Source organism: Labrus bergylta, chromosome 18, assembly GCF_963930695.1.
Source record: "Labrus bergylta chromosome 18, fLabBer1.1, whole genome shotgun sequence".
NCBI lineage: Eukaryota > Metazoa > Chordata > Actinopteri > Labriformes > Labridae > Labrus > Labrus bergylta.
The window spans coordinates 15,550,406-15,561,829 of NC_089212.1; the positions used below are offsets into that span (position 1 = coordinate 15,550,406).

At 41.2% G+C, this 11,424-nt stretch overlaps 1 protein-coding gene across 1 annotated transcript in view; it reads right to left on the minus strand.

Moving 5' to 3' along the window:
• mboat2a (membrane bound O-acyltransferase domain containing 2a) overlaps positions 1 to 11,424 on the minus strand; it is a 44,613-nt gene extending 33,189 nt beyond the window's left edge. The window contains exon 1 of the mRNA XM_020640710.3: positions 11,149 to 11,424. Coding sequence (XP_020496366.3) covers positions 11,149 to 11,409 — 261 coding nt within the window. The 5' untranslated portion in view covers positions 11,410 to 11,424. The remainder of the gene's footprint in view (positions 1 to 11,148) is intronic.

Sequence of the window (11,424 nt, forward strand, 5' to 3'; positions counted from 1 at the left end):
TACGAGACTCTTTTAGTGTAGACAAGCTTAACTAAAGCTATAAAAGGCAACTGACATATAAAGACATCCCGTAGTAAGACTTGAACCACATAATATGGAAAAAAAAAATCAATGTTAAAATGAATATTAAGTAGAAAATAAAATGAGGGCAAGTTGGTCCTAAAGCATGCTCTGATACAGATACACACATATACATACACACTTAGACATACACACACAGATGCATGCAGAGTGCTAAAGCCTGCAGATTGGCACCCTCCTCTCTGCGCTGATCCACACAGACCCCCCGTCAGGCTCTACGGTCAGCCGAGCTATTAATAGCCAAACAATCAACCATTCCCCACAAGGCAGGCAGCAGCAGCACTGGGCCAGAACCATGCACACATTATGTGTGTGTGTGTGTGTGTGTGTGTGTGTGTGTGTGTGTGTGTGTGTGTGTTTAGATCCTTTCTTGAATCATATGAACCCGACCCTAGACTACAGGGCTTTTGGTCAGAAATGTCATCCCTGTGCCCACGGGGAGAGTGTAAATAATGAAATCATGTTATCACTATGGGATACATTTGCAGAATAATGGGTGACCCTGGCTTGATGCGCACTCCCGAAGCGTACATACCGTGCCTGTGTTACCATGTCAGTGCCAAAACAAACCCACGGCAACAAATGCAGACAGGAGAAACACAGTTTCTAGTTCAACAACATTCTCTATAGCAATGGTTCTCAACTCGCATAGCCTCAGGATCCACCACCAACTCCTCCTGGAAAAAAAAAAATTGCAACCTAAATTTCTGACACTTTTTTTTAAATCAATCGGATTTAGTCGTGGAAATGTGTGCAGTTCAGACCTCGGACAATACAAAGCACCTGACAGAATCCAGACACTAAAAAAACGTTTTAAAAGCGACACACATTTTTTCCCCAGGCACAAATTCGCGAACCTACTGAAAACAACTCCGTGACCCACATTTGGGTCCCAACCCACCAGTTTAGAACCACTGCTCTATCGGGAAAAAAAGGGCCTCTGAATGCAGATGATTTGTTCTCTTCTAGTTCCTTGTGTATTTCTCTTCTTCTACTGTCTCTTTACATTTCTCAAAGAGCCTCACTTAACCTCACTTAGCCTTCTCAATAAGTGCAACTGAAAGCAAACAACTACCAGCCATACACAGGAGATTTACTGGCATCATTACAAAGAGGAAGAGGCTGACAAACTAAGATATGTAAATGGAAATTTTTTTTAGAGAAGTAGTCTGCAGTGTGTCTTCTTTCAAAGATGCAATTTGGAAAAAAAGGTATTTTTACGGCCGATAAACGAGTGAAGTGATGAAATCACTACTGACTAATTATGTCATTTATTCACGCTGCCTGTGGATGCACATCTCTTCCACAGTGCTGAGTAATGTTAAAGCATAATAATGTGAGCAGGGTGCATTGTTTGACAGCTTCTTTGATATGCACAATAACTAACAGCAAACAACTGCCAGCTGTGCAGCTGTTTGATTTATAATACAACTAACCACAAAGACACAGGGAGATGGAGATTTTTTTTTAAACAGCTCCTGTTAGAAAATACGACAATTTTCATCGTCAAAGGCACATGGGGTTCAGACGTCTGTGAAAATGACAATATACTCCAGTCTTTTATTAACAGCAAGCTGCACAATGTCAACATGTACATGAAAATAAAAACAGCTGAGTATTTTGTGGTGCAGGCGGTGTTTGAGTTTCTCTCAGACGGGCTGATGGTCGAGGGACGGACAGCGAGAGGAGAAATAGTGGAACTGGCTGCTCTATGGAAGAAACCATAACGTTATTTTAATGCAACAGAAACTATATCGATAAAAACGATATTATCTTACTATATAGCTTGTCTGAACATATATCCATATAGCTTAAAAACTTGATATATTTCCCAGCCCTAGTCTGAGCGATAGTGAAAGCCTGATACGGGATATCAACAGTAAAAAGGAGAATTGCCATCAGTCTCTGTTTCATGCTGCCTGGATTCACCGAGCTAACTCAACTCAAGTCAGCTTAGGTACTTTTCAACATAAAAAACACAATATACTATGGCTGGGTATTTCCCACAACCCCACGGTGCGATCATGACGCATTGATTTTGGATTATGACCATGTCCCACACAGAACTCATTATAACAGCTGTTCTTCATTGTTGAGAATAACAGCAACAGGAGGCAACACGATCCTACGACTTAAAACACTTCAATTCAGGTCTTCAATGATCCTAGATATTAAAACTATTGAACCCCAGAGCTATGGCTACGGTGTTACTGTGAACCGCAATCGATACACGTATTTGCGAGGAGAACTTGACGACATATTGCCATGTTGATTTTTGGAGCACATCCCTACAATATACCATATTCTATTGAAACTCACTCTCTGAAGAAGGTCTGTAAAACCAGAAGTTTAGAAAAAGGTTTTTTTTTCTTCTTCTCCTAACTCAGTTATGATCATCGACAAGTACAAGTTGGCCAATGTTTCAAAGCTCAATGGACTGAACAAGAAAAGAGCTTGGAAATACGACTGCCATCATTTGACTGAGAAGTAAAAACTATTCCTAATTTTTGGCCGGCACCACCGAGATAAAAAAAAAAGAAGCACTTAGTTGCTATGATACAGTACCATATGCAAAAGTCTTCAATGGGTGCTAAGAGTGGGGAGACTATCTTTAAACAGCACATCCTTAAAAAAACGAAACGCCTGAAGGCACTCATGAAAGAATCTGCAGTCAAGTACTCACACCTTTAGCTGTAAGTGTTTTTCTTCTCAGCTTTAGAAAAGAATGCAATTATCAATACAAACACAGAAAACACAGTACTTCAAACTCCACAATAATGCTCAAAAATCAAAAGTAAAGACAGCACAAAAGGCAGGTTTGTTTGTAATGTTACAGAAGTCAGTAAATGCTCGGCATTTGTTACATAAGTGTGTTAAGTAACTGGCATTTTCTGGATTGGTGAGTTTTCAAGCTGTTGTTCTGCTGCACAGAGATGTTCAACTGACAAACTGTTTCTGTTACTGCGAGGTTTTTCGGTCTGAATACGTGTCATATTCAGTTGAAGGACACAGGTAACTGATCACTACAAAGTGTAGTTTGTTAGTGGGTACATTTGCTTCGCGCCATACCGTGTGCAGTTAGCTTTTGATCACTCTCACTATTTCACACCTCATACGAGAGAACGAGCGTGACTGTGAAAGTGAAGAGAAACTGAAACAATGTAATGTTATGAAAGGAAAAAAAAAACCCAGTAGAGATGGCAAAAAGATGGCAGAGCGAGGCATGCACGCAGAGGTGACAAAGACAGCTTCTGAAACTTCATTGACTGCAGGGGAATCTTGCAGATTTGGTCAACACATGGTTAGTCGCTCGACAAAAGCTAGGGGCCCCCGCTTTCTAACAGATGGGCCCCGCAAAATAAATATATTACCGCACATTTCTATCGATTAAACTGGAGAGAGAAATCAACATTCTGTTTTATAGTGTGGCCTTTAAAGCACTGATGTAGAGCATGCGTGATCCGATTCAAGGGAATCAATGACAGAAGGCGCCGATGTGTAAAAATGTCCAAACTTTTCAGATGACAGCAACAACTTGGAGTTCGGTGCGATCATCAATACTCAGATTTTCTATTTATTGGAATGCAGAGCTGTTGAAAAGTAAGGCAGGGTCTATCTGTTCCTGTGAAGGTGAATCAGCTGTATGTATTGGTTTACCTCAGCTGAATTACGAGTGACAGTGCAAAGTCACACTGATAAATATTCATGCCCTCTCATTTATATTGGATGCATCTTTTTTTTTTCATCCTGTTACACCCCTGGTCTCGCCCAGTGGACAAACCAGCGGGGGAACAGCTGTTTCACATAGCTCCGTTTTGTAAAGAAATTACAGGCCTCAGTACCAGGTTCCTGTAGACTCTCTGACAACCTGGCCTCCAGCTGAGTATAAAAGCTAACAGAACACAGATCAGCAAATACCTTCCAGGCAAACGAACAACTAGCAAGCTTAAGGCGGGTCTTCAAAGCTGCCCTCGCATGTTTTCATTCATCTGCAATCTTCAGCAACAGATACGACTTACGACTTAGCTTGCAATTTGAACCTGTTTGAAGAATGCGGACTGTCCCATTAAATTGGTCCTTTAAGCCTAGAGTGCAGTTTTTTAGTAGAAAAAAGAAACCCAATCCACCCTCGTAACAGCCCACCATTACCAACAGAACTAATGAGTTAGTAAGCTGAGTCATGTGGACATCCACTTTTGCGGCCATGCCAAGTGCTTCAGAGAGGAGAGAAATGACAGACGCAATGATTTACCCTCTTTAGCTACTCTACAGAAAGACAGCCTGCCTCTGTTTTGCATGACTGACTTTAACGCTGGGAGGACATGAACCCACAGGCCATGGCGGTCATTTGCATGAATTAACCCTGAAAATACAGGAGAAGAACTTGAAACACAAGAGTCAGAAGGTAAAGCTCTCTCAAAATCCAATTTTGAGAGAGCTTGAACTGACATATAGCTTGAACTAAAATGATGTCATACTTAACATCAGGATTGTTGTGTGGAACATCCCATATGTTAGTAAGAACTCTGCTCTTATAATGCAATACGTAAAAAAAAAAAAAACAATTAAAAGGGCATTTATAAACAATTAAAATGAATAAAGTGTAAGATATCTACTAAATGAAATCATAAAATGAACTTACTATATTATCAGACATTGAGGAAACATGCTATGTTGAAGTGCTGGCTTCCCTCACAACAATGTAGCACACAATTTTTCCTCCTAAGTTTTGGTTCTGGTCCAGAATGGTCTACCTCCACTTTAAATGACATCCCCCCCCCCCCCACCCACCAGATTGGCTCAGGTGTTTTTGGAGCGACTCGTCTCTGTGTTATTAAATTATTTTAAAAAAAAAGAATTGCCTGTTTGTAACCACTACTTTGTCGTCTAGTCAACCAGCGATGTTAAAAACCGAGCCAAGTCTTTCCATAGTCCCCAAGAGGAATCCTACATGCTTGTGTTGACTGTGCTCCATAATAATAATAATAATAAGAACAATAATGGCAGCAGCCAGCAGCACTCCATTAGGGAGAGCCGAGGGAGAAGGAAATCAATTGTAGGGATAAGACTCCCCAGAGGTTCGCCAATTAAAAACCACGAGGAGGTAGAGAGACTCTGACAACACCCGAGGGTTTGAGAGTAAGGCCAGCGGTCCCAGGTCTGGGGTTTTAGGGACTTAGTCTGCGCCGAAGGACCAACGAGAGAAGCTGAATGGGAGTTTGAAGGCAAAGCTCTTCAACTGTACCTAAAAAATGTAGTCATCAAAGCTAAATTAGAGCTCAAGAGAAAACTCCTCCAATTGTCCTAAATAAATCCAGAGATATGAGCAACGATGAGCGTCCTCATTTTTACTTTCAGCGCCCGTATCCCAACTTCAGTTAAACTCATTTTAACCTACATTGCTTACATTACGCGTGTCACTGATCATAGACATTATAAAAGCCAAGCTAGAAGTCAACCCCTCAACACTGTGCAGGCTCAGACAGAGTACATGGGACAACAGTGTGGTGGAAAACGTAGCAGCATCCACAAAAGAAGGCTTTTTATCGTGATAAAAGACGTGGCCATTCACTGACTGTGACAAACTACAAGCCAATATGTCACATAAACAGAAGAGTGATTGTGGAGCTGGGTGAGGGAGCCTCTGGGACCACTGGACACTCGACTGCATCGCCCGTTCACAGTAAGATGGTGCATGGAAGAGTCGAGACATTTCAAAATTGTTGTTAAGCATGTTGATGACTGCGTTTCTCTGCATGGGCATTAAAATCCTGCTAAAGAAAGATAAAATGGCAATGCCACATTGGAATTTCCTGTTTTGCTTGTCTCAACCACAGGACGCACGGAAGAACCAACACACATCATTTCTGAGTATCAAGAAGACAACTACGCATTTGTCAAACACATGTAGTAACTTGCCAGTTTACTCTACCACAGGCCAATAAACTATAATACGCTGAAAAGATGTCCAAGATTCTACTGATCCAAATCTTACACGCAATTATTTTTGTATTATTGTGTTAAAAAGTTGAGCTAACAAGATAAGAAACCTTACACCTTAAGATAAAAACTATAATTAATGTCTGTTTTGTCTATCAGACACAGAAATGTCCACACCGCCGTTCTCCTGAGAGACATCCAGTAAACCTTCACAGGTAAAAACAGGAGTGATGGATGTGCGTCCCTTATTAAACTACTATTTTTAACCAGCCCCAGAGTATTAAAACACAACCAACAAAAGATACAATACAACGTTTGAATTGTCAGTATAACATATTCAGTAGATGGAAACATAACTATCTTAGTTTGAATACGTTTGAAACAAAATAAAGAGGGACCTGTTTGAATAGGAAGGTGACAAAGTTATTCCAGGATGCAAGACAATGAAGAGCTGTTCAAACAACAGGGCGAGTTGATGGGGTTCATTGTATATGTGTGAAAGGATTGTTTAGGATTCATCAGGAGAACCAGCTGCTTAATATTGAAACAGCTGCAGCTGTGGAAGTCCCCAACGCTTTAACCAAGTGTGTGACCATAAAAAAAACCTCCAGAGAAAATAAAGCTGCAAAGACTGAATATGGATCAATAACTAAGTCCTTTAGGTTAAATGGGGTTTAAACCTTCTTTTGACATGTCTTCTAATGTTATTTTGAGCCAAGAAATATATGAAGTATGTAAGGTTTCTGGTATGAAGTCGTACATTTCAGTCCAATGGCTTCGGCCTCCTCGGGTTGCGCCATGTTCAAAAAGCTAGGTCGATATTTGTTTTTTGAGACCAACATGATGGTTTTCTTTGGGTAAAGATGAAATGCAAATTGGTGATATATTAACATATCATTGACATACCCAATGACTCTCAACTAGATGCACTCACAGCTTATGGGAAATGCAATCTATACCTTAAGACCACTCTGCTTAAGTGTTCAAATGTAAAATCAAATGCCACGCTTAGTCTTAAATGGATTAAGAGAGATCAGTACTACGCACCCGATAAATAGTTTATGTGTGCTCGGTGGTAAAAGATAACGAGAGAAATTGCTTTGAGTCGAGTGCACTTAAAATGTCCATACTGATAGCTTTACAATGTATCTTTAAGCCGAAGGCTGGAAGAGACGCATTAAAAAGGTCAAGGGATTCTCTTCATGAACGCTGTCAAGTCAATGTCTTCAAGACTATGAGCAGCACTTCATACTGCAATGGATCACAAATCCAACGGTGCGGATCACAGAATTTTTTAACAAATCTAAAAAAAATAGAAAAAAAGGATATGTCTAACATGTCTTATCTACTCTACAGCTAGCCATGCGTCTCCATGAATCTTAATAATCACATCCTCACATGTTCTTCACTAGTATATACACACTGATACAAGTCCAATAACAAAAACACAAGCAGTTAAATACACCTGAACTCTCTTTTTATTTAGAAAGTGCTTTTTAAAATCCGAGTACAACAGGCTTTAATAGACAAAGGCTGCATCATTTTAATCACAGTCGGATTTGATTTGTCCCCCTTCATGTGCATAACAAGTTTGCTGCAATCTGCAAAAAACAGCAAACAATGTCAACACCGTCAAAGCCGCGTATGAGCTTTGACAATGTTGAACAACATGTACCATACACACACACACACACACACACACCGTTTATTTAGTGGGTGTGCACCACTGTGCTGCACCTTCAGTGTGGTGTGTAAACAGGGGAGCATGCATTTGGACCAGTCTCTGGACCAACCACAGCCCTCTTTGATGGAGTTTGTTGGGCTAAGTTTAAAGCTGCAGAAGGAAACCGGCTGTAACGTTACTGACGTTGGTTTCTGATATTGTATGCAACCGCCAGCTGATACTGAGACGTGGTGATCGGAACAGATTACTGATCAGATGTGATCCGCTGCATCACTAGGGATATGGTCCCCCCCCCCCCCACCCTCCTACAAGGTTTATGACAAGTACATGAACTGATAAACAAAAACAGAATCTGGAGCAGACATAGCTTGGGATGTGGATGTGTAAATCTGAGTCTAAAAATCACATGATAAAAACACCATTATGAACTCATTATTGTGTGGGTCCACAAAGTAGTACCAGCATGTCGCTGTGAGGGGATAGGCTGCCTGAGATAGAGCAAGAAGAAAGAGAGAGAGAGAAGAGAGAAGCAAGGGGCGTCAGTTCAGATTTCACAGCTCCCATTATAGCTCTGTCACAGGCCTGTGCAGAGGCATGGCTCTCCCATGGGATGCATACTGTCCTAATGACATGCAGTGGGGTGCCACACTATGGCGGCTTCATCAAAATGAGTGTCAATGTCTGTGGGCCACACAGATCATACTTGCATCTGAGTGTCTGTATTGATTTCTGTGGTGTTGACAGCTGCTCTCTGGCACAGTACAGAGCACCCAGTTGGCAGGAAGCAAACAAACTGCATTGTTCACCGGGGTGACACCTGTCCAACAAAGCAATGTGGGCTGCTGCGATCATGTGTCCCATTTGTACAATGCCATTCTGTCTTACTCAGCAAGTGTACATTCAAACAGAGGCAGACACCTAAGAATAGCCAGGAATACATGACTCTTACTCTTCCGTGTCGGTGAAGTAGCACACCTCTATTCAATCTTTCAACACAGAGGGTAATTATTGAAGCAAATTTGTGGGGAAACAGTTGCTGATAGTCGCCTTGTTGAGTAAGCAAGCTGTTAACAATATTCAAGATGTAGAGATGTATCCCTCTGATAACAGCAACAAAAAAAAAATGGAAGTGGAGAACACTGATTGCTAACATTTGCTTGCTTATCCTTAAACTCTCTGCAAGAGTATTATTTTGTGAAATACATGCTAATTCTTTAAAACCTGCTGGGGCTAACAAATCGTAGTATCAGATATGTGAATTTAAGGCAGTACAGGAGGCTGATACTTAAACCTGTCGGTATTACAACAACTTCAATCGAAAGAACTAATTCATTCCAAGTAAGATTTGGTTTTTTTCGCCCTTCTGGTCCCTGCTTTTAAAAGAATAGTTTCTTCCCAACAGCTTCAAATTAGATAATAATTATACTACCTATATACTACTCTTAATATTTGTTGTAACACCAAACACTAAGTGGAATGTTCCGTGGGCTCTCTCACAATTGTACCAATTGATCCACGAATCAGAGAGAGTAAAAAGAATCTTTCCCAGTTCAGAAAGTATTTTCATGATGAAAAACAGACCCTTTTAAAAAAAAGGAAAAGGAAAAGAAAAAGAAAGGAATCCTGCCATGCAACATTCCTGACAGAGGCTGGAGCTCAGAGGTTGGAGCAAGATAAATAAAACATTCCAGTCTGCAGATGCAGGTATTGAGGATGAAACGATGGCCCGGATGTGTTTGTTGTTGGACGCACAATCAAAGAAGAAGGATTTAGGTAGCAGTAGTCTTGTGATATAGGGACATTACAATCCCACTGGTGGTAAGAAGACGTGTACCACTTTTTACATACTTTTTTTTGAATCATTTGCAAATATTAAATTGTCTACCTCATCCCAGTTGAGAATGTAAACAGCCCATATAATCTCAGGTGCATACACCAAGGTTTACCTTCGTCCAGTGGGAAGAGAAGCATGAGTCATGAGCTTGAGACTTGCATGCTCAAGTGATTGGCAGCCAGAGGAAAAAAAAGGCTCATCTGCATTCACACTCAACCTCATTAGGAAACATACTAATAAGTTATTCTGCAGCTGATACCATTCAAAGAAAAAGAAACATGTGCCTGCCCAAAAAAAAAAAAAACAGGAAAAAAAAGGCAGTGCATAATCTTGGGAGTTTATTTGTGACAAAAATATCAAGTGTTGCTCTGTACGAGAAAGGCTAAGTCAAACTTCTTGGCTGCACTGACGGGCATGACGGCGGACTCCCTGGTGTTTTAAGTCCACGTGTGCAGTCAAGACAGAGGAAACCACTGTGGCGAAGAACATGGGTCGTTTGTAAATTTCCTTGGAATACCCACAAATCACAGTATAACTCAAATGTTGGGATGACAAACTGGCAGAGGACTCTCTAAACAATGAGCCACTGATGCACGCCTGTTGACATAAAACTGACATTTCTGGCTATCTTTGCAAATGATCTGTCTAAGCAAGCGCCATGGTGTAGGCCGGGGGGTGGGGGGGGCTTGTAAATGGGAAAGTGTTTACAATGCAAACACTTGCACAACTGCAAAAGAATCCTACTTCACCTTTCTATCACTAGCTAATATAATCCAGTAAGTCCACAGTAAACACCGCCTGCTGCTGCCCAACCCATTTCAGCAGCTGTTTCAAAACGTGAAAAGACTGTCAGAGAAGGTGAGCTGTCCTCTCTTGTATCAACAAACTAATCTGGTGACTGACTGACAGAACTTCACGATTTTTTTTTTTTTACCTCCTATAGCCTGGTGTGGTTTTTTTTTTGGTTTTTTTTTACACTCTGTGGTTTCACAGCTGTGATTTCTACCTCAAATACACTGACTTTGCTTTGATAACGTATGGACAAATTGACCTTTTCGTGTTAAATGGCCAGCTTTGAAACAAAGGGCAAAAGCAAACAATAAAGGAGAACGCCAAACTCATATACTGATTTCATCCCGCTAATGCCAAAGCCATTGCATAACTATGCATTCCTGGGAAATTGTAATTTTGGTTCTCAGCAATATGGCAATATGGAAGATGAAATCTGCGGCCTAAACACACATTTAGGCTACAGAACAACTTGTGAATGGTTTGTGAAATGTAACAAACTAAAGATCGAATTGGAGACTGATGAAAGAATCTCTGTAGTTTGGGAACCACTGGATTAGTCACCGGGCAACATAGGAACAAGACAAAGGGTATTAGCTGCAAAGTCCAGTAGCTTTAAGTGAGAAGGGATCAACTGAGATGTTGTCTTCTCGTTCCTAATAAATCCGCATAGTAAAAAAAAAAAAAAAAAAGCTAAGCTAACGGCGCTGTGCATCATCAGCCTCTGCTAACGTTACGAACACAGATGCTAGCTTACTCCGATACAAATATGGTGTTTTTGAAAATCAATTCTCAATCCAAAAAAAATAAAAATACATACCTGGTCAAGAGGGAGATTGATGATTTCGCTGATTGGCTGCAACAGAGTGGATCCAGTGCATGATGCTGTCGTTTGGGTGGCCATGCTTGGTCCCTTGTCCGTAAATCCTTTCTCTCTCTCTCTCTCCTTCCCCCGGTTCACTTCACTCCCCTCGGCTGCTGCCTGCGATGATAAGTACTCTGCTGCTGCTGCCGCCGCCGCCGCCGCTGCTGCTGCTGTTGTTGCGACGGGCTGTGGACGGTTGTCACCCACAGCGCACATCCGACAAAGAGTACC